The 23,993-nt window shown below is 39.9% G+C and overlaps 1 protein-coding gene across 1 annotated transcript in view; it reads left to right on the forward strand.

Moving 5' to 3' along the window:
- CAP2 (CAP, adenylate cyclase-associated protein, 2 (yeast)) overlaps nucleotides 1-23,993 on the forward strand; it is a 138,924-nt gene that overhangs the window by 23,340 nt on the left and 91,591 nt on the right. The window contains exons 2-3 of the mRNA XM_010848798.1: nucleotides 175-296; nucleotides 4,247-4,347. Of these exons, the coding sequence (XP_010847100.1) occupies nucleotides 176-296; nucleotides 4,247-4,347 (222 nt within the window). The 5' untranslated portion in view covers nucleotide 175. The remainder of the gene's footprint in view (nucleotides 1-174; nucleotides 297-4,246; nucleotides 4,348-23,993) is intronic.

The raw sequence follows: 23,993 nt of genomic DNA on the forward strand, positions 1-23,993 counted from the left end.
TTTTTGAATTTCACCTATTTCCCTGACATATAAAAATACTCTCGAGGTAATTAAAGCCATAGCCATTCCGAATAATTTTTATTTTCCTTCTCGCTGCTGTTAAGTTTAATGGTGTCAGCTTGCTAATCCTCCCTGGTGCTCACATGGCCTCCATTTGTGCCGGCATTTTCCTAGGATGGCAGAGATGCAGGGGCTCATGGAAAGACTGGAGCGGGCTGTCGGCCGGCTGGAGTTGCTGTCTGCAGGGTCACATAGGCCTCCTGGGGACTGCGGGGAAATTAACGGTGTCAACGGAGGTAGGACTACACAGTTGTCATTACTGGTCTCTTTGTGGGTCACTTTGTTTCCATCATTGAGTTTTCATGAAACATTTCTATGAACTTTAACTCCTCCATTTCTTCCTTTCCATGTGACCATGACATTAACCAGATGCAAGCGATCCCCCCCAAAAAGAAAAAGAAAGTCTCAATCCACAGTCCACAAAAATTACCTCTATCTGTGCCTGTTAACAGTACAATGCATGAGCTGAATGTTATTATTCTTTTCTTTTTGTGTTTATACTGCTCTTCCACATTCAGTGACTAAGTATATTATCTAAGTCATTATCAAAAAGAAGCTAATGTTCTCTATTAGACTGTAAATTGAAAGAAATTATCATTCTGTGCATTTTAATTTTAAAGAGAACAAGTCATTAAGTGTAAGGACTACAGTTTTGAAGGAAGAGAATCTGATGTGAAACCAAATATTATTTCGAGGTAGCATGATCACATCACATTGCTTTACGTTTACCATTCCTCACCAAATATGTTTTTAAAATTATATGCTAATGCCACACATTTTTAAAAAGAGTTAAAAAATAATGTGAACAAACATATAAAAAGTTAACTACTTCTTTAAAAAGATACTATGCTTGGCCAAATCTGTTATCTACAGTAATTTTTCCAAATTCTTTTTGTCTAAGGTTGCAGATTTAGCAAATAAGAATACAAGACACCCAGTTAAATTTGCATTTCAGACAAACTACCTTTTTTTGGTTGAAGTGTATTCTGAATACTGCATGGGATATACTGCATGATACATACTTCCTCTTAAAATTTATTCTGTGTTTATTTGAAATTCAAATATAAATGGACAATCTGTATTTAATCTGGCAACTCTATTCTTGTCTCACACCCATTGCTTCCATATCTGACCCATTTTGAATTTTGTCAGTCTTTTGGGGCTTGAGAAAAGCCTTGGGGAAGAGGGGGCTTCAGAAAAAAAAGCTTTCACTGGGCAAGATCCACATTGGTGCTTCTAGAATTTCAAGCGTATTTGGAGCTGTGCCTTGCATTACATGCCCTGGGACAGAAATTACTGTGTGAACACAAATGCACAGGCTGGGTTTTTCCCCCCTCCCTACCCCTCAAACATAATGAAAATTAAAATGCCCTGAATGAATTGAAAGGGGATGTTGTTTAAGGGAAAGCTGCCAGGGGCCTGTAAGTTTTTTCCGCATCAAATGAGACACATCTATGATTTCATTTTAAGCTTCTTTTTGTTAACTATACAGTTGGAATATGAGATTCAATAGACTTTATTTGTAAGGAAATATTTTCATGTTCTTCTTCAGTGACTTTGTTTCCTTATGCCTTTGGCATCAGGTGATCAAAAGACATTTCTGAGATTGCTGACCACAAATATAAAGCCTGTGAATACATAAAATAAACTCCAACTCCCAGGAGGCTGTGTAGTGTTGCTGAGTTAAGGAAAAAAGAAACCCCAATAATTCAAACCTCACTTACACACAGAGGTACTAGACTGCTCTTTGTACTTTCTTCATAGAAGAAGAATTTCCTGGGGAAATTAATAAGCTAAGCAAATTTGGAAGGCATATACTTAAATTACTTAAATATTTAAACACAGTTTCTAGTATAACAAAACATTCCAAACCAGTTATTAAAGTTCTCTTAAAAAAAACTTAGCCAGCAATTTACTATCCTATTGATAGTATGAAATGAAGACAGGTACTTGGTTAGTAGGATAATTAGTAAAAGGTCTGAATGATGTCCATCCTTAAAATCTTTTCTTATCCTGAACAACATCACTTCCACTTCTTCTAAATTAGTCAGCTTTGGTAATTTTCTAAATTTTATTTTTAACAAATCCTTAAAGACAATCTTCTCACCTTCATTTACACCTTCAAATGTAAACACCATCATTACAATAATGTTATAACTAAGGTTAATTTTTTTAATTTAAAAAGAAACTTGTAGAAGGAACCAGTTCATTACAGATCCATAGTATGCACAGATCAAAGAACTGCCCTATGAGACTGGTGTTATGTTGTGTTTTATGATGTGTTTTTTGCTTACTTTGACAATCAGGTAAGTTAGGCTCAATTCTTGAAGAAATATTTTCATGCCTGCCAATTGACAAGTACTGTGGTAGATGCAGGGGCATCTAAGATGAATTATACACAGTCCTAAATCTTCCAAAATCTTTGGTCTCGATGCATTACTATTCTGGGCCTCAAATGCTTTGATTAAGAGATGCTCAAAGGATGCAGACTTGGGAGAAAGACAGGTCATTAAAGGCTGCCCGGAGGAGGTGTGAGCAGAGCTGAGTGATGAAAGGAAATTGAAAAATATTCCCTTTTATCATTGTCCCTTCTGCTATGTAGAGGCCTCCATCACATTTTAAAACCTTTTCCCACTTTAAACACTAAGCAGAGACCCCTCAGACCTCTTCTACGGCAACAAACAGGTTTATCTGTTTCCAAATGGATCCGCGAGGAATCTTTGGGTTTGCACCTCTTTTATGTTATAGAAGTTGGTACACACTGCATTTTAAACTTAGGATGATAACTCAGCTTCAGTACCCTGCCTAGAAGTGAGACTTAGAAGTAGGTGCAGAGAACTGTGCACAGCTGTTTCCATCACTCTCTGGGCCTGTGGAAAGGGCAACTGGGAACCAGGGAAAAGGAAGGAAATTTATCCTATGCATTTATGAGCTTGGATATTTCTGTCCAATATAAGAATGGGACTCCTAAGTTTGACTTTGAATCTTATAAGGCTGTACTGCTGAATTTGTATTATCTTTCTCAATATTAGAGATGCTGTCAGGGACTTAGACAAAAGTTTTTTTAATGAAAAGTCAGGGAAAGAAATACAGAGCACCCCAGTTTGGGCCATTGCCCCTTTAGCTTTAGAGTAATTTAGCAGATCAGAATTCACTGTGGGTTAGAGCACCAGTCATTTTTACACCCACCCTCAATATTGCTCTCCCCCTGAGAAGTGAAGGAGGAAGTAAATAAATGTGTGAAATCAACTGTCTTCCTACTTTGCCCAGCATTCATTATTACCTTTTAATTGTCCTGAATAATCTTGGTAACTATTTGCAAGGTCATTATAGAACTTGGATAGGTCAGTGTAGAAGTAAGTACACTGGCTTTGGATTCAGAAGGTGTGATCAGTTTTTGGATCTGCCACTTCTTTGGTGTATAGCCCTTAACAAGTCACATCTCTGTTTGCATCTTCATTTCCTCGTCGGTCAAAGTGTGACAGTGCTACCTACCTCATGGGTTTGGGGAAGAATCAAGTGAAAGCATGCAGGTGAAAGTACCTACTCAACGAAGTATGTCAGAAAGAGAAAAACACGTATTGTATATTAATGCATATGTATGAAATCCAGAAAGAAGGTACAGATGAACCTGTTTCCAGGGCAGGAATAGAGATGCAGATGTAGAGAATGAACATGTGGCTCCAGAAGCCAGGGAGGAAAGGGTGGGACAAATTGGGAGATTGGGATTGATGAATATACACTACTGTGTGTGAAATAATTAGCTGGTGGGAACCTGCTGTGTATAGCACAGTGAGCTCAGCTCTGTGATGACCTAGAAGGGTGAGATTGGGTGGGTGAGAGGGAGGCTCAAGAAGGGGATATATGTGTATATATAGCTGATTGACTTCATTGTACAGCAGAAACCAACACAACATTGTAAAGCAATTATATTCCAATTAAAAGATTTTTTAAAAAGAAAGTACTTATTCAGGAGGACAAAAATAGAGGAAAACAAAAAAATTAGGAAAACTCTGCTTTCTTGAGCCATTGAGAAGTGTTTAATAAGTACTGATTGGGTGAATGAATGAATTAGTGAATAGAAAGAAAATGATGTGGATGGCATGAGACTTATCTATTACTTATGGCAAAGCAGTTCCAGCTTTCACTAAATTACCAGGGAATAACACAATGTTCCTTTCTAAAGGTGTGGCACCCTCTGTGGAGGCCTTCGACAAGCTGATGAACAGCATGGTGGCTGAGTTTTTAAAGAAGAGTAGGATCCTGGCTGGTGACGTGGAGACCCATGTGAGTACTTTCCTCTGTTGTACTCTGTGGAAAGATTGACTGCTATTAAAATATTTTTAAAATAATGGTCATAACCAGGGCTGGCAAAGGATGGAGGGATTGAGACCCTTGTGTGCTGCTGGTGGGAATGTAAAAGGTGCAGCCCATATGGAAAACAATATGGCAGAACATTAAAAACAGAATTAACGTATGATCCAGCCATTTTACTTCTGGATATAGACCCCAGAGAATTGAAAGCAATATCTCAAAGAGATATTTGTATATCCATGTTCGTAGCAGCATTATTCACAGTAGCCAACATGTGGAAGCAACCCACGTTTCTGTTGACAGATAAATGGATAAACAAAATGTGGTCTGTGCATACGATGGAATATTATTCTTTCATAAAAGAGGAAATTCTCACACAATGAAAACATGGATGAACCTTGAGGACGTTATGCTAAGTAAAATAAGCCTGTCACAAAAAGACACTGTATTGGGGAATTCCCTGGCAGTCCACTGGTTAGGAACTGGCACTCTCACCGGTTGGGGAACTACAGTCCCACAAGCCACGTGACCGGAAAAAGAAAAAAAGGTACTTATGATTTCATTTATATGAGGTATTTAGAGAAGTCAAACTCAAAGAAACAAAAAGTAGAATGGTGGTTGCCAGGGGCTAGAGGGAAGGATAAAAACAGGAACTTGTTTAATGGGTATTGTTTTACTTCTGTGATGCATACTAAACTCCAGAAGAAATGCTGGCAGTCTGATGCATAACAATGTGAATATACTCAACACTACTGAACTGTATGCTTTAGAAATGGTTAATGTGATACATTTTGCATTATGTCTATTTTACCACAATTGTTTTTTAAACTGCAGCTTGAGGAAAAGCAGAGTTGTAGAATTTGATTGGTAGAGACTTTTAATGCTATCTAGGCCAGCCTCCCGGTTTAGACACTTTCTATACATTTAAAAAATCTTTAGCATTTTCCCTGAGGCTAGACATTGTTTGAGTCCTTTTAATGAAAATAAAAGCCAAACCAATTAACAACCTAAAAGAAAAAAAAAATTTATTCAGGTACTTTTTATTCATTTGCCTTTGTTTCTTGCAAGGATTGAATTTAAAATCCATCTGCTTATAGATTTCTCAGCAAGAAAGCATCCCGGCAAAACCATTTTCAGTATAGACTCACAGAAAATCTGATTCTTGAATAAAGTTGTGGTTTGCAGGTTAAAAAAAAAAACAACACTCTTTTTGCTCCTTCTTCAATTAGACATTATACGCAACACTCAATACCAGTCTTCCAGGGGATCTGGTAACTCAGATTATACCCTTGGTTCCAGAATTGTAATTAAATAGGTGTTTATCTCATCACATTTGCAATGTATTTGCTCATCACATCTAAGAGAAATGAAGATCAGTCTCATGGACCTTTTTATTAAATATTCCTGTTGAAATCCTCACAGGCAAAAGAAAGGAAGCTCTGATATGCAGGAGTTCTAGAAAAGTCTGTGTAGTAAGACCTACTTGAGATGTATCACAGAACTCTAGAATTGCTCTGGTTTGTTCTTAAGCTTGATGTCTGTGTTTACAGAAACCTGGTCTGCAGTAACATGGTGGCTGAGCTTCTGATATGTTGACTCATGATTGTACTTGAAATCTAACATATAAAATGGAGTATCAGCCCCAAGACCTTAAAGAGATATAATTGAAGAACAGTTTACTCTCTTGAAAACTATTATAATAATTATTATAATTAGTATTGTTACCATTAATATTGACATTATATTATATATAATGTGTACTTCTGAGGTACACAGTACATTATAATTCTTATTAGTAATGTCACAAAATTCTATGTAGTGTTCTTTTACTGGGGAATAATGAAGCCTGTAAATATGTATATTTAACTTTGCATTTTAAGAAATGTAAGGTTTGCATACTAAGTAATTCTCTTCAAGCTGCATAGTAAACAGTTCCTTTAAATTCTTTGTAGAACGAAGTGAGTTATCAATAAAGAGTAGCTTGATTTATGTGAAGTTTTTTCTTCTCCCTGCTCATCAGCCTGAGAACAGCAAGACTCAAAGGAAGGAATATTCTCAATAATGAATAGATAAATCTTAAAGAAATTTGTGTTTTTCACTCATTAGTTTTTTAACAAGGAAGGAAGGTAGGGAAAGAAGAAAGAAGGGAAGAAAGAGAAGAGAAAGAGAGAAAAACACTTGTCATCTGAAAGTGTAGACTCGGTTTCTATAACACAAAGAAAAGCTCAGGCAGCTTTTGTCCATCTGCCCATGACTTTAATACGTTAAACAAGCAGTTTATTTTTTCTCTCTTATAGAACCATGTGTCACTGACATTAAGCTTGCAGCTGCTGCCTCTCCCATAAGCCAGAAGTAGGGGTTGAACTTTGTTCCAAGAACACACCTGTTGCTTAGGGGAAAGAAAAAACCCACATACCTGATTGTACAGTATGGAAATTTGAGAATGACACAAATGTCCATCACGTTAACTCCTGTCCCTGCGTGTAAAAGCTGTTTCACAGACACTAACGATGAAAAAGGGCAGCCGAGCTATGATTTAACGTCTGTCTTGATGTGTTGGCTGCTGGTTGGGCTTAATTTACTGAACAGTCAATAGTCTATTGACAGAACAGACCACAAAAAAAGGGAACTAATAGCTCCAATTAGGAAGCTCTGTTGAACCGAAGAACATAGCAGGTTTAGAAAAGATTAGATCTTGTAAAGCCGCCTTGTATGCGGCATAAACTGAAGGGCTTATTTAAATTACCCTTCAACCCAGGAACACTGACACAGCTTGCACCCTTTTTAAGAGATAAACAAACAATGCACAATTTTATAATACATGTTTAGGGTAAATATAGTCCTCAATGACAAAGAAAAAGATCCCCCAGAAACTGGGCCTGCAGAATTGTAAGCCCTTGGTCAACAATCATTTATCCTTAAATGGATGAATGTCGTTTGTTTTTTTTTAAAACAAAGCTGTCCTGTTGTTATTCATGGTATATGGAACTAATCTTAGGTCTGTTTCTAAATGATTTGACCATCATGAAACAACTACAAATCTTATAGCTCTTCCTAACTCAAGCCCTTTTTGGAGATTTATAGAATTTACATATTAATGTTTGTAAAGGTCTGGAACATTTATTTCTTGTCATGATTAAGATGGATACAAAAGAAATATTCTTTTATTAATTGTTCAATAAAAATGAGAGACCCACAATTTGAACAAAAGGGCAATAAAATTCAGCAAAAAAGCATAATACACTACATATGGTAAGATTAAATGGTATTAAACAATATTATAGCTTTGAGTTCCTGGACTTTATAAAGGATGGACCTATTTAGACAGTTATTATAGCTCTACTTTTAATGGGCCATGGTTACTCTTGTAGATGTTCCTAGAACTTGTTACTTACTTAAATCATCTACAGAATGTCTTGTTCATTTTATGCCTTGCGGGTTAGGTAACATGTCCAAAGGGGGTGTAAGTTAAGGATGATCTCTTGTTTGTATTTGGATTTCAAAGCTGGCTCTTACTTTTTATAGCATGACCTTGAGCTAGTCCTTACCCTTCTCAGTAATGAGACTGGACCACATCACTTCCAAGGGCTCTCCGAGCCCCTTTGAGTGACTCACCCGTTGTCTCAGTGTGAAAGCATGAGGGAGTTAGTTGCCAAATGAAGAGCTTGAGATAGAACAGCTTCATCACCAATATAAAGAAAAAAAGAAATCTTGAGCCATGCCAGGGAAAGAACCTCAAACAAGCAAAACAAGCAGAAGGAAACATGTCAGAAAAAGGATACACAGAACACTAAAGATAACGTATCATCCTGCTTTATGATAATATAGAAAAAAATCAGACTCCTTCATTTAAAAAGACCTTGAGGGACTTCCCTGGCAGTCCAGGGGCTAAGAAGACTCCATGCTCCGAATGTAGGAGCCCAGGTTCCATCCCCAGTCAGGGAATTAGATCCCACATGCCACAACTAAAGATCCTGCATGCCACAGCTAAGACCTGGTGTGGCCAAATAAATAAATACAAAAAATAAAAAATACAAATAAAAAGACCTTGCAGCCTCCGTGAATCTGTCCTTCTTGGTCTTACTAGTTCTTACTTCTTCCTTGACATGGACCTATGCCTAGAATAAATAAAGTAAAAATGGCTATATATTTATTTTACTAATTGTATCCATATTCTTTCTTCGATTTTAGAAAACCTTTACGGGTAGTTTGTACTCAAAAAGAACAACCATTTGCGTTTTTGGTGCTTTATAATCTGGGTCTATGTAGAAACCCTCCTGCCCCCACCAAAAAACAAAAAACAATCAGAAGCACAAGTTTGGTGCCTCCTGAAAAACCTGTATGCAGGTCAAGAAGCAACAGTTAGAACCTGACATGAAACAATGGACTGGTTCCAAATTGGGAAAGGAGTATGTCAAGGCTGTATGTTGTCACCCTGCTTATTTAACTTAAGGGCTTCCCTGGTAGCTCAGCTGGTAAGGAATCTGCCTGCAGTGCAGGGAACCCTGTTTTGATTCCTGGGTCGGAAGATCTGCTGGCGAAGGGATAGGCTACCCACTCTAGTATTCTTGGGCTTCCCTGGTGGCTCAACTGGTAAAGAATCTGCCTGGATTGTGGGAGACCTGGGTTCGATCCCTGGGTTGGGAATATCCCCTGGAGAAGGGAACGGCTACCCACTCCAGGATTCTGGCCTGGAGAATTATTTATATGCAGAATACATGATGCGAAATGCCAGGCTGGATGAATCACAAGCTGGAATCAAGATTGATGGGAGAAATATCAACAATCTCATATATGCAGATGATACCACCCTTGTGGCAGAAAGTTAAGAGGAACTAAAGAGCCTCTTGATGAAGGTGAAAGAGGAGAGTGAAAAAGCTGGCTTAAAACTCAACATTCAGAAAACTAAGATCATGGCATCTGGTCCCATCACTTCATGGCAAATAAATGGGGAAACAATGGAAACAGTGACAGACTTTCTTTTCTTGGGCTCCAAAATCACTGCGGATGGTGACTGCAGCCATGAAATTAAAAGACACTTGCTCCTTGGAAGAAAAGCTGTGACAAACCTAGACAGTGTATTAAAAAGCAGAGACATCACTTTGCCAACAAAGTTCTGTTTATTGAAAAACCAAAGCTACGGTTTCTCCAGTAGTCATGTCGGATATGAGAATTGGACCATAAAGAAGGCTCAGCACCTTTGAATTGTGGTGCTGGAGAAGACTCCTTGAGAGTCCCTTGGACTCTCTTGCAAGGATATCAAACCAGTCAAGCCTAAAGGAAATCAACCTTGAATATTCACTGGAAGGACTGATAGTTCCCAATATTTTGGCTCCCTGATGTGAGGAGCCCACTCATTGGAGAAGACCCTGGGGAAAGATTAAGGGCAGGAGGAGAAGGAGGCGACAGAGGATGAGATGGTTGGATGGCATCACTGACTCAATGGACATGAGTTTGTGCTAGCTCCGAGAGATAGTGGAGGACAGAGGAGCCTGGCGTGCTGCAGTCGGTGGGGTCACCAAGAGTGAGACACGACAGAGCAACTGAACAACAAAAGCAGTGAAACAGCCCGTTCCACACAGATCCAGCCTCCTCAGTCTCCTGCTTGCCTTCAGTCAAGTTGGCCCTCCCATTGACTAGTTTCTTGCTAATAGTTTTAATCTGAACATTTATTTTTATTATAATTAAACATAAGTATACCTTGGCAATCTCAAGCTCAAAGGATCATGTGACATCTGTCACATTCTCCAGATGGCAGAGACCCACCCCCCCAAAAAATTACTTGTACAAAGAATTCTGCATCTAGGTTTCAAACAGGCTTTATATCAGGGATCTTTTGTCTTACAGTCTTAGCCAGTTACGATAGAATTATTAGAGAAGAAAATACCTTGGAAACCATCCATTCCAATATACATCCTCATTTCTTTTTCTTTGTCTTTCTGCCTCCCTCCCTCTCTCCATCCCTCCCTCTCTCCCTTCTCTTCTTTATCTCCTAACACCCAGGGACAACTCTCTGAAAGAGAATGTACCTGAAGGTGTTAGTCACTCTGTCATGTCTGATTCTTTGGGATTCCATGGACTGTAGTCCTGTGGGCTCCTCTGTCCATGGGATTTTCAGGCAAGAATATTGGAGTGGATTGCCATTTCCTTCTCCAAGGAATCTTCCTGACCCAGGGATTGAACCTGGGTCTCCTGCATTGCAGGCAGACTCTTTACCATCTGAGCCATCAGGGAAGCCCTCCAATATACATCCTCATTTCTCTTTCTTTGTCTTTCTGCCTCCCTCTCTCTCTCCATCCCTCCCTCTCTCCCTTCTCTTCCTTCTTTTCTTCCTCTCTACCTGTCTTTTTCTCTTCCTTTCTTCAAAGAAAGAAACTGCAACCTAGAGAGGTTGGTGATATAGGTGCCATGTTGTATACAGAACCATGACCCCATGGCAGAGGAGGAATCTGGTCTCCAACATCTCCATCTGTGGTTCGGGAGATGCCTGGCTTAGACTCCCCAGGGTCAGCTGTGTCTCGCTGCCTTTGCAGGCAACTGATTCACTAGTAAGATGCAGTGGCATGTATCTGCCACCTCTTCTTGTCCTCTGCACTCAACAGCTGGCACCATTCCCCCTACCAAATTTCCACAATAGGTCAAGAAAAGGGTGGACTTGGGCGCAGCAGGTGAGGAGAGGAGTTACAGTGAACATCACCATAACTCATGTCTTTCATGTGTCTCCTCAGAGCAGCGCTGAGTGAGGCAGCAGAACAGTGACCTCTAGGACAGAAGAACTGTGTCCCTCATGGGTCTTTGCTTCTCCCCAGTCACTAAACCAGCCTGCTCTCAGCCTGGTCATCCCTCACTGTGCTGTTGACACCAAATTGGCAGAATTCAGAAAGATCACAGATCAATCCATCTCTGTTATGATTTCTTTCCAAGAAGGTGGAGAATTTTGACTCTCAGCACTGAATACATACTTTGTTTTTAACTTAAGGATGTTTGCTTTTAGAACATCTAATCCCCGTCTCTGCCCTTGAACATCCTAGTTTCATAGCACATTTTAAGCCTAGGGAAGGCTCTTTATCAGGAACTGGCCTTGGAATCTCAGCATCTCTTGAAGAGACACCAGGCATCACTAATTGCCAGAATCTCCCTGTTTACTCCACCAAAAATAAATATCTTCATAATATTTTGCTGAGACAATGAGTTGGGTTCCATGAATCTCTCAGGTTAAGATGAGACCTGTGCTTTTCTTTCTGCTTCTTAAAGGAAACCTGTGGAACACCAGCCCTGATTATTCTCTTCTGGTCTGTGATCACTGGTGTAAGCAAAATGTAAGAACTGAAATATGCGGAGATGTGTTCTGAACGTACTCAGACTTCTGTGTACACATTGCTATATTTAAAATGGATGGGCAGCAAGGTCCTACTCTATAACACAGGGAACTCTACTCAATGTTATATGGTAGCCTGGATGGGAGGGAAGTTTGGGGGACAGTGGATACATGTATATGTGTGGCTGAGTTGCTCTGTTGTGCTGAAACTCTCACAACATTGTTAAGCAGCTATACTCCAATATAGAATAAAAAGTTAAAAAAAAAAACCCGAAATACCTTTCAGAAGATTGTTTTCCATGTGAGAATTTAATCATGTCACTTAGAACTGCACAACAGAGGTCCTTTTCCTTTCTCTTGCCTTTTTCTTTTTCCCCCCTGTCTTTCCTTCTTCCTAAAACTATGCCAATAATGTGAACATTTATTGTTGTTTTCTATCTAGACTTCAGGATAATTTAATTGTTTGCCTGGAGGCTGCTTCAGCGTCTGAAAATTAATACTTTGTCTAAAAGTAATGACCTGATCTCATTTAGATTATCTTATTATTGCTATTCTAGCAACCATACCCACAAAACACACCACACATACAGACACACACAGAGACATGCCCCTCCACACATGTATACCTACTATTCAGCTAAGAATTCCTTATAATAGTGTATTAGCTACATATAAGAAAAAACAGCCTTGATCAAATAGATGGGCACTCTGACCTGAGTCACTCTAATCGTAGCGTATGTGTTTGCAGATTCCTTAGTGTGCATAAGGCAACTACAAACTGTGCTTTTTAACCTGTAGTATATTTTTCCCTTTTCAGTTGTATTTAGAATATGGTTGAAAATTGTAAGTTTTGAAACATGGCAGTTTACACTTTCATAACATATTACAAGCCAATTCTTTTTAATATATAAGATGTTTTAGTGCTGTGAAAAAAAAAAACAGGGTATTCAGTGAGTTAATAATTTATTACTCTGTGTATGTGTTTGCAATAGAAATACTTTCCTTTTCAGAAAACACTTTGCAAAATAAATATTTTAAATGGTAAGGTACTTGGAATGCTGATAGTTGACTTTCAATGGCTTTGGTTAAAACAACTCAACGTATAGAAAAGATGGTATGATTTATCCCTTCAGGCCCACCTGTTGAGTGTTGGGGACTAGTTTAAGGTTCCAGAAGTACGCTGTTCTCCTCTTCCCTTCTTAGCGTCCAGCACTTATCCATAGTAAATGGTTAATAAATGTTTGCCAAATGAATGAATGAAACCGAATGTGTAAAGAATCAAATTACTGAATCAGTGGACACATGAATGTACTATGGCTGAGAATTTGGATCAAGCAGTATTATAGATGAGGAGTTAAAAGAAAATCAAGGCCAGGTTGTATGTCATGAATTAGCAAGAGAAACATAGATTCTATAGATTTTTATTGTGAATGCATACACACGCACACACAAGCCCTGGTTTTATCGTAGCCCTGAATGTATCTAGTACCCTCTTCATTCTCTTTATTCTCATTCCTCTTTTATAGCTGAGGAAAATGAGCCATTGAAAGACTGGAGCTCTAAGGCAGTTTAAGAAAGCTATGGAATTTAGAAAGACAGTAACAATGACCCTATGCAAGACAGCAGAAGAGACACAGATGTAAAGAAGAGACTTTTGGACTATGTGGGAGAAGGCGAGGGTAGGACGATATGAGAGAATAGCATTGGAACATGTATATTACCATATGTGAAATAGATGACCAGTGTAAATTCAATGCATGAAGCAGGGTACCCAAAGCTGGTGCACTGGGACAACCCAGAGGGATGGGGTGGAGAGGGAGTTGATGGGGGTTGAGGATGTTGAGACACATGTACACTCATGGCTGATTCATGTCAATGTATGGCAAAAACCGGAGAAGGCAATGGCAACCCACTCCAGTACTCTTGCCTGGGAAATCCCATGGACAGAGGAGCCTCGTGGGCTATAGTCCATGGGGTCACTAAGAGTCAGACACAACTGAGCGACTTCACTTTCACTTTTCACTTTCATGTACTGGAGAAGGAAGTGGCAACCCAATCCATTATTCTTGCCTGGAGAATCCCAGGGATTCTGGTGGGCTGCCGTCTCTGGGGTCGCACAGAGTTGGACATGACTGACGTGACTTAGCAGCAGCAGCGTGGCAAAAACCACCATAATATTGTAAAGTAATTAGCCTCCAATTAAAATAAATAAATTAATTTTTTAAAAACTTAAAAAAGAAAGCTAGGTGGGAATTCATAAGTAACAGGAAAATCCATCAATATATTGACTTGTAGTCCAATAGAAATCCCATGAGCTCTGTCTGTGACAGTATATTTTTGTGAGCCTTACTGTAAGTATTTTAAACTGAAGGTCAGAGTTAGAAAAAGGACAACTCTGGATTTTGTTTGATTTTTCTGTTTGGATTGGGTTTTACCATGTTGCTTTCCCCTCCAATCATTAAAGTGATAGCTATCAGGCAAGAAATAACTTGGGAGTCAAAAGGGCCAGTTGAGAAATTGAATTTTTGTCCAGGACTTCATGGCATCATATTTCTAATAATTAGTTATTCCTGGTTTCAAGAGTCTTTAGTTGTATTTATATAATTTTAAATATCTGGATGAAAAGTGAAAAATTCAGTTGTTGTTTCGTAGCTAAGTTGTGTCCAACCCTTTCGTGGCCCCATGGACTGTAGCCCACCAGGCTGCTCTTTCCATGGGATTTCCCAGGCAAGAATACTGGAGTGGGTTGCCATTTCCTTCTCTAGGGGATAGATCTTCCTGACCCAGGGATTGAACCTGCATCTCCTTCTTGGCAGGCAGATTCTTTACCACTGAGCCACCTGGGAAGTGAAAAATTCAGTAGATTGTCTCAATATATCCAGGTCAGACAGTCCCAAACTTTTAGATAAGGACTCTCAACCCAAAGTTCATCTGTAAGTTAGTTCTTAGAAACTTGGAAAACATTTGCCTACAGACCTAATGTAAGGGATGGGTGGTTCATTTCATATGCAAAGATGCAGAAGAGTATTACTCTGTGTGTGGTACACAAACCACTGCCTTCCACAGATTCTGCTAATGGTCTGCCACGAAATGAGTACAGAAATTGTGAGTAAGACATTGAGAACTTTTATAACAATCCAACAGAGTCATTTTAAAGGCTGCTAGGCACCCCACTCCAGTCCTCTTGCCTCGAAAATCCCATGGATGGAGGAGCCTGGTAGGCTGCAGTCCATGGGGTCGCTAAGAGTCGGACACGCCTGAGCACTTCACTTTGACTTTTCACTTTTATGCATTGGAGAAGGAAATGGCAACCCACTCCAGTATTCTTGCCTAGAGAATCCCAGGGATGGGGGAGCCTGGTGGGCTGCCGTCTATGGGGTTGCACAGAATCGGACACGACTGAAGCGACTTAGCAGTAGCAAATCTGATAATTTAAGAAACTTGGGCTTGTGCTTTGTGTGTCTTTATTTCATTTTTCTAGTAAGGCTCTTTTATTAATATTTCTTTTACAAAACTATAAGTCTGTGAGAGATGAGAAATTAAAAAGAAAGTCTTCACCAAAGGTTTTTTGAGTAGCACCATGTAATGCAGAATGTTGGGGAAGAAACATGACTCAATGACTCTTCCACCATGATTTTAGTTTTAGTTAAATGAAGCAGGAAAACAATAATATTAAATGAAAAACACTCATTTATTATGAATGCTGATACCTGGGGGAGTGCGCATTTAATTAGAGAAGGACTTAGCACCAGATAAAGATTTCTGTGCAGATTCTGTGTACTTACCACTGACGATGGACCTGGTTCCTTTCTACTTTTGCTACCGTGCATAGTATTTTTCTTTTTCTTTGTGTGAGTATATAATTACTCTCCTTTGATTATCAGAATAAATTCAGAATTGACATGTGGGACCAATAAAAAAGGAGAGAAGAAATTTTTCCAGGGATAACAGAACAGGAATTGAAAGGGTAGAGAGGTGATGTATACACTTACCAAAAGATTTGCCTTATTGGAAAGTGAAGTCTGCTGGCTTCCCTGATGGCTCAGTGGCTAAGGCTCCAGGCGCCCAATGCCAGGAACCTGGGTCTAATCCCTGGTCAGGGAACTAGATCCCATCTAGTTTGCATGAGTTTGCATGGCTCAACTAAAGATCCCACATGCTGCAAATAAGACCCAGTACAGCCAAATTCATAATAAATAAATAAAAATAAATATTTTAAAAACATTATGATTATATAGTTTGCTTTAAAAATGATGAAATGTTTATATGTATATATATTTTTACGAGAAGAAAGGCTGGAAGGATACTTATTAAATTGCTGAGAGTAGTCATTTTTGGGGGCCAGACTTGCCAAAATCTTTACATTCTAAACATCCATGTCTTTTGAACTTTTGTAACAAGCATGTGTAAACTGTTATCAGAAGAAAAGGAAAGGAAGATTTGGTATTTTAAGAAAAAGATCTTGGAATCGAGGTATTGCCTGGAAGAAGTTCACTGAGCAGCAAAAGACAAGTGAGAAAACATGGGTACCAAGTAGTGTTGGTTCCACACAGCTTGGCTGCGTGCTGGTCAGGAGTGGTCAGGAGTCCAAGATGCCGCAGAATCCATGGGGACCTGGGGAACCACTGTTCAGCAAGGACTTTCATGGATTGAGTGCTCCGTCGTAAGATCTCAGTCGTTGTCAGGCCTGTACGGTTGATGGATGAACAAAATCTGGTTTGTGGCTAAATTCTATGGTCACCAGAGATCTATTTCATTTCCCTGCCATATTTAAATTTTCTGTATTAGTAAGAGAGGCGAAGGGGAAAGAGAACTAGCATTTATTGAGGACCTACTATGTTAAGCACTTCGTACAGCTGCCGATGCATAGCTTTACTTGATCATCAGGAGAACACTTTAAGGTAGGTAAATTCGAGATAAAGAAGCCAGACATCAGGAAGGCTGGATAACTTGCTTATAGCCCTGTGTCAATGGGTAGAGTTGGATTCCATCTCAGGCCTCTCTGAAGATCTGAAGCTCACGGATTCTCTGCTGTGCCACACCGTTTTCTAAGAATTTCAAATCATTCATTATTTATTGGTAGTTATTGAGCTTCTGGTGTAATAAAGGCCCTTCTGTATAGGCACTGGGCTTCCCAAGTGGCTCAGTGGTTAAGAATCCTGCTAATGTAGGAGACATGGATTTAATCACTGGGTCGGAAAGATTCCATTGAGAAGGAAATGGCAACCTGATCTGGTATTCTTGCCTGGGAAATCCCATGGACAGAGGAGCCTGGTGGGCTACCGTCCATGAGGTTGCAGAGTTGGACACGACTTAGTGCATAAACAACGTGTAGGCACCCAGGGGCCTAGTCTTCAAGAGCTTATTACCCACTCAGAGACTCAAGGCATACACACATGCATGAAGCTTAAATAAGCATACGACTCAAATAGTACAAAGTGAAAGGACAGTGCTTAGTGTTGCAGTGCATTCTAGGATAAGGAGTACTTGCTACCTCTAATTTTTCTGATTCATTGCAGCAGCCAAGTATCCTTTACTTGTATAGACCCCAAAATTCAGCAACCATGCAGCACTTCTGGCTTTGAGAGTCAAAGGATTTAGTTTAAACATGTTGGTAAAATGCTTTTGATTCCTTAAGTGTTAGAAAAGCAAGTTAGAGAATTTTGAGAGGGGCCAATTTGCCAAGTGTCTTGTCACTATCAGATCAGATCAGTCGCTCAGTCGTGTCCGACTCTTTGCGACCCCATGAATCGCAGCACGCCAGGCCTCCCTGTCCATCACCAACTCCCGGAGTTCACTGAGACTCACGTCCATCGAGTCAGTGCCATCCAGCCGTCTCATCCTCTGGTGTCCCCTTCTCCTCCTGCCCCTATCCCTCCCAGCATCAGAGTCTTTTCCAATGAGTCAGCTCTTCGAATGAGGTGGCCAAAGTACTGGAGTTTCAGCTTTAGCATCATTCCAAAGAAATCCCAGGGCTGATCTCCTTCAGAATGGGCTGGTTGGATCTCCTTGCAGTCCAAGGGACTCTCAAGAGTCTTCTCCAACACCACAGTTCAAAAGCATCAATTCTTTGGCGCTCAGCCTTCTTCACAGTCCAACTCTCACATCCATACATGACCACTGGAAAAACCATAGCCTTGACTAGATGGACCTTTGTTGGCAAAGTAATGTCTCTGCTTTTGAATATGCTATCTAGGTTGGTCATAACTTTCCTTCCAAGGAGTAAGCGTCTTTTAATTTCATGGCTGCAGTCACCATCTGCAGTGATTTTGGAGCCCAGAAAAATAAAGTCTGACACCGTTACCACTGTTCCCTGTCTATTTCCCATGAAGTGGTGGGACTTGTCACTATGCATTGACTAAATTTGAAAATGAAATTAATTTCAGAGAAGAATTTTGTTCCGATTACAAACTTAATCTGCCTGTCAGAAAAGCAAACAGATTTAAATATACAATAGTGTTTTCTTTTTTTCTATTCTGATGTCTTAAGAAATACTCACTGGTTTTAATTATTTCAAACAGTTGGTTTTTTAAAAGGTCATCTGCTACAATTAATTGTTTAGAAAAGTTTTATATTGGGTTTTTAAAATTACAGTGATTAGTTTTATACTATAGATTTTACAAACTTTTCTACACATTCTATTGTTTGTGACCTGCTTGTTTCGACCATGTGTTCTGGGCCTCTTTCCATGTCAGTAAGGTGAGGTCTATACTATCACTTTTAATGACTGCATAGTATTTCATTGCGTGGTTATACCATCATTGATGTAAACAATCAAAATCATAGGTGGAGGAAATAATATGGACAAGGATGCAGAGCCCAGATGAGGGTAGGACGATTAAGGCCCTAGGGTGTGACTCTGAAACGACGTACACCTGGGCTCCACGATTGTCTCACCTGGTCTCTTCCCTGAAAGGATGGGCATCTAGTGGTATTTCAGTCCAGTTCAGTCTCTCCGTCGTGTTCGACTCTTTGTGACCCCATGGACTGCAGCACGCCAGGCTTCCCTGTCCATCACCAACTCCCGGAGCTTACTTAAACTCTTGTCCATCCAATCGGTTGTATTTATAATCATTTAAAAAATTACTGACATTTGACTTTTTTTCATTTTTTCCTTATTATAAATGAAGTTACAGTGCATATCCTTATACAAATACTATTCTATAATTGTACAATTATTTTCTCAAGGTAAAGTCCAAGGATTGGTACAGCTGGGTCAGTGATAAATGCTCCCTAATACTTACTGTTGTCCCCCCTACCACATCCCGCCCTTCCTGCCCACCACACACATTGTACTGATTCATACTCTCAGTGTCTAAAAGTGCTTTAGGCTGTTGGGTGATAATTACAAACTAGCAAAATAAAAATTTTAGGGATACAATGCATGATTTGAACGCACATTATTATTCATGGAATTAATTGTTTAAAAAACTTTGCCCTCTGTTACACTAGCAAGAAGATAAAAACAAAGCTATATGTCCCCCTGTATTTTTTTGCCAGAGAAGATCATTTATCAGTTCTACCTTTTATTTATTTGACATGGGATGAAGTTTGTTTAAATTGGTTCTCTGGGGCTGGATGGGACATGTTCTGGATGGGGTGTTACTTTAATGGAAACCGATAATGCAGCTGAGCTATGTAATAGAAGATTTCAGGCCTGAATGTAGAAAGGACATGTTGGAGCTGTTCCTTAGTGTCAGAACTGTGCACTGTGGCTGATGTAAACTACTTATGTGAGCTGGAAGTTGCCAAGGCAACAGTCCTATTAATGAAGAATGAACCTCTCTTATTATCAGTGCCTGGATGAATTTTTTTTTTTAATAAAATGTGCCTAGTAGTCTCACATTGACATTTTCAATCTACCTACTCATCTTTCCTTTCTAGGCTGCAAAACTATTTAGCTCTATTCAATAAGGATGCATTCTTTCTCTGCTAATGAAAGTGAAATCATTGGGGAAAAAAAAAACAGTCAACTGTAAGGGCAGTAAAAATACTAATTTATAACAATTACCTAATATAAAATTATTGTCCTTTTGATATATGCTTTGGCTAAGGCAGAGCCTGAAATTGACTGGGACTTGGTAGGTATTTGAGCAGGCCAGAGTCTTTAAATTAACTTGTCTTTATGATTTAATGGAGTGTTGCCAACATATTTATAAATAAGTGGAGTGTGACATTGCTTCTTCCTTCTCCTGGTCAGACTGTAAATTTAGACTCCATTTTATTGTGTGCACACTAGAAATTAAAAAAAAAAAAAAAAAGCTGTGGTTGTCTTGAGCCAGAGAGCCATGTTAAGGGGGACGATGGTTAGAATGCCTGGATACCAAGCATTGTGCTTCCTGAGGTCTAGAAAGAAGGAAATCATTTCTTCAAAAAAAGAATACATTCCTGGGACTTTCCTGGCCATCCAGTGGTTAAGACTCCACACCGGGAATGTGGGTTCAATCCCTGGTCAGGGAACTAAGATCCCAAGTGCACGGCCAAAATAAAAAAAAGAATACATGCCCTTTCTTAATGAGAATACTTATGTTTTGTCAGGCTAACCAGATGAGGAACTTACCTTTCAGTTATGGTTATTGGCAGCGCATTCCTTTCAAAACGGAACGTTAGTTGTCTGTTCCACCCAAATATCACCTTGTCGCCTGTTACAGTCATTAGTCATTCTCGGCTTGTTTCCCCCGAGAAGGTACTCAGAACGTTCTGATTATGAAATTAAATAATAAACTTCGATTGTGTTCTCATCACATCTTTTTGATAATTATTTTCTGATAGTAAAATTTAAATGTTTGAGGTAGAAATTTTGACAATAAATGTATGAAGAAGAACATTTTAAAAACCACTCATAATCCCACTACTCAGTTAACTGCCACTGATGTCGTGGCATACTTACTTCACCGGGACATTGTTCAAAGTCCTCCTTGCTAAGATAGAATCCACACTGATCTGTGAGGGCCGTATGTGTAAGGACAAGTGACACATACCAACGGAGAGACGGAGATGCTGACCGAAATCAAGGGGACAGTTGTAGTCTAAGCAAAACTTGGCCCTTCTGTGTCACTGTGGCAATTCCAGGGTCAACAACAAGTAGCAGTTAATCTGATTTTTCATTTCTTATATCATTGGACTATATGGCTGACAAAACAGATTTTGCCGTCAGAACAAGTTTTAGCACAAGCATGCCTCCAATTTTCTTTGTTAATAGTAATCCTGGCTTGCTTCTTTGTGCCTTTCCTATTGGCACATAGGGAAGAGAGAGCTGTTTCCCAAACATGCAAAATAGGACAAAGTTCATGGGAACTAAAGATGTCATAGTGAAGAGACACTGTGTACTTGCATGTTTTATTCTTGGCAGTGATGGTATAAAGAGGCAGTTTGGGTGTTGCTTTAGTCCCCTTCAAGCATCCCCAGATAAATATGATAAAAATAACAGTGATAAGCACAAAGAATGAAAGTCTCATGCACTGAGGATAAAAGCTTCTTTAGAGAACTTTGCTATTTTTAACAAACTGAAACAATCCAAGGAAAAATAGAGTGTTTATCACTGAGTCTCTTGGTGACCCCCTGTCAGCACAGTCCCACCATCCTTTCCTCCAGATAATGCCCCTAAGCCCCTCTCGCATGGCTGTTCATAACCAGCCCCACTCCAATTCCATAATCCAATGTGCATACATCACAAGGCAGGTCATGGGGAAATGCTCTGTCATCAGAAGGATGAAGCTGGGATGGAAGTTCCAAAATGTCTGAAGAAGGACATTTCAGTTTCTGGTTCTGCATGTAAAGAGCCTGGAAGTCACCACTCCATCCAAATAACAAGGAAAAAGCTGAACTCTGAAAAAGCAACTCTTGTTGGGTCCTTAAAGGAGGACACAGGGAAAACTGCTGTCCCTGAGACCAAAGAAACAGGTGAAGTTTGGGCTTAATGGAGCAGCGACTCATGACTGAAACTGTCAAGGGAACCAGTTGTTGTTCAGTCGCTAAGTTGTATCTGACTCTTTGGGACCCCATGGACTGCAGCACACCAGGCTCCTCTGCCCTTCACTATCTCCTGGAATTTGCTCAAACTCATGTTCATTGAGTCAGTGATGCTGTCCAACCATCTCATCCTCTACTGCCCTTTTCTCCTCCTGTCCACAATCCTTCCCAGCATCAAGGGCTTTTCCAACGTGTCAGCTCTTCATATCAGGTGGCTAAAGTATTGGAGTATTTGTTGAGGTAGAAAAACCTGAATTATAATTGGCAAATTATTGGAAGCTCAATGCAGACAACTCAGAGTTAAGAATTCTGGGGGAACCCATTCATAGGCAGCCCCCAAATATTTTGAGATTTACCTCTAACAACTCAACTAGGTTCCCACAGTAAATCCTGGAGAAAAATCTGCTTGAGCTTTTGGCAGGTGGAGGGCAAAAAGAAGCATTTTGAAATAAGCCAGAGCACTGGGTTCTTAGTAAGGCCCTAGCATTACCCTACTACCAAAATAAAACAAAGACATTATAAGGAAACTACAGACCTATATTTCTGTGAACATAGATGCAAAAATCCTCAGCAAAATACTAATTAAATCTAAAAAAGTATAAAAAAGAATTATGTACCATGATCAAGTTGGATTTTTTCCCCAAGTATGCAAGGTTGGTTCAACATTCAAAAATCAATTCATGTAATCTGTCACATCAGCAGAAAAAGAAAAATCACATGATCATTTCAATAGATGCAGGGAAAGCATTTGACAAAATTCAACACCTATTCCCTGGTGGCTCAGCGATAAATAACCTGCCTGCAATGCAGGATACTCAGGTTTGATCCCTGGCTCAGGAACATCCCCTGGAGAAGGAAATGGCAACCCACTCCAGTAATCTTGCCTGGGAAATCCCATGGACAGAGGAGCCGCAAGGGCTACAGTCCCTGGGGTCACATAGAGTCAGACACGGCTGAGCGACTAACAACAATAACAAATTCTTTGTTGGGAAGATCCGCTGGAGAAGGGATGGACTACCCACTCCAGTATTCTTGGGCTTCCCTTCTGGCTCAGCTGGTAAAGAATCCACCTGCAATGTGAGAGACCTGGGTTTGATCCCTGGGTTGGGAATATCCCCTGGAGAAGGGAAAGGCTACCCACTCCAGTATTCTGGCCTGGAGAATTCCATAGACCGTATAGACCATCTTTTAGGACTTGAACTAGCTCAACTGGAATTCCATCACCTCCACTAACGTTGTTCGTAGTGATGCTTCCTAAGGCCCACTTGACTTCACATTCCAGGATGTCTGGCTCTAGGTGAGTGATCACACCATCCTGATTATCTGGGTCGTGAAGATCTTTTTTGTATAGTTCTTCTGTGTGGAATTCTAGTTGAGCTATTTCAAATCCTAAAAGATGATGCTGTGAAAGTGCTGTACTCAATAAGCCAGCAAATTTGGAAAACTCAGCAGTGGCCACAGAACTGGAAAAAGGTCAGTTTTCATTCCAGTCCCTAAGAAAGGGAATCCCAAAGAATGCTCAAACTACTGCACAACTGCACTCATCTCACACGCTAGCAAAGTAGTGCTCAAAATTCTCCAAGCCAGGCGTCAACAATACGTGAACCGTAAACTTCCAGATGTTCAAGCTGGTTTTAGAAAAGGCAGAGGAACCAGAGATCAAATTGCCAACATCCACTGGATCATGGAAAAAGCAAGAGAGTTCCAGAAGAACATCTATTTCTGCTTTATTGACTACGCCAAAGCCTTTGACTATGTGGATCACAATAAACTGTGGAAAATTCTGAAAGAGATGGGAATACCAGACCACCTGTCCTGCCTCTTGAGAAACCTATATGCAGGTCAGGAAGCAACAGTTAGAACTGGACATGGAACAACAGACTGGTTCCAAATAGGAAAAGGAGTACTTTAATGCTGTATATTGTCTGTATATATACAGACAATGTATAAAATAAGCTGTATAATCCTGCTTATTTAACTTATATGCAGAGTACATCATGAGAAACACTGGGATGGAAGAAGCACAAGCTGGAATCAAGATTGCCGGGAGAAATATCAATAACCTCAGATATGCAGATGACACCACCCTATGGCAAAAAGGGAAGAAGAACTAAAGAGCCTCTTGATGAAAGTGAAGGAGGAAAGTGAAAAAGTTGGCTTAAAGCTCAACATTCAGAAAACGAAGATCATGGCATCTGGTCCCATCACTTCATGGGAAATAGATGGAGAAACACTGGGATGGAAGAAGCACAAGCTGGAATCAAGATTGCCGGGAGAAATATCAATAACCTCAGATATGCAGATGACACCACCCTATGGCAAAAAGGGA

Source organism: Bison bison, unplaced genomic scaffold (genome assembly GCF_000754665.1).
Source record: "Bison bison bison isolate TAMUID 2011002044 unplaced genomic scaffold, Bison_UMD1.0 scf7180017864274, whole genome shotgun sequence".
Classification (NCBI taxonomy): domain Eukaryota; kingdom Metazoa; phylum Chordata; class Mammalia; order Artiodactyla; family Bovidae; genus Bison; species Bison bison.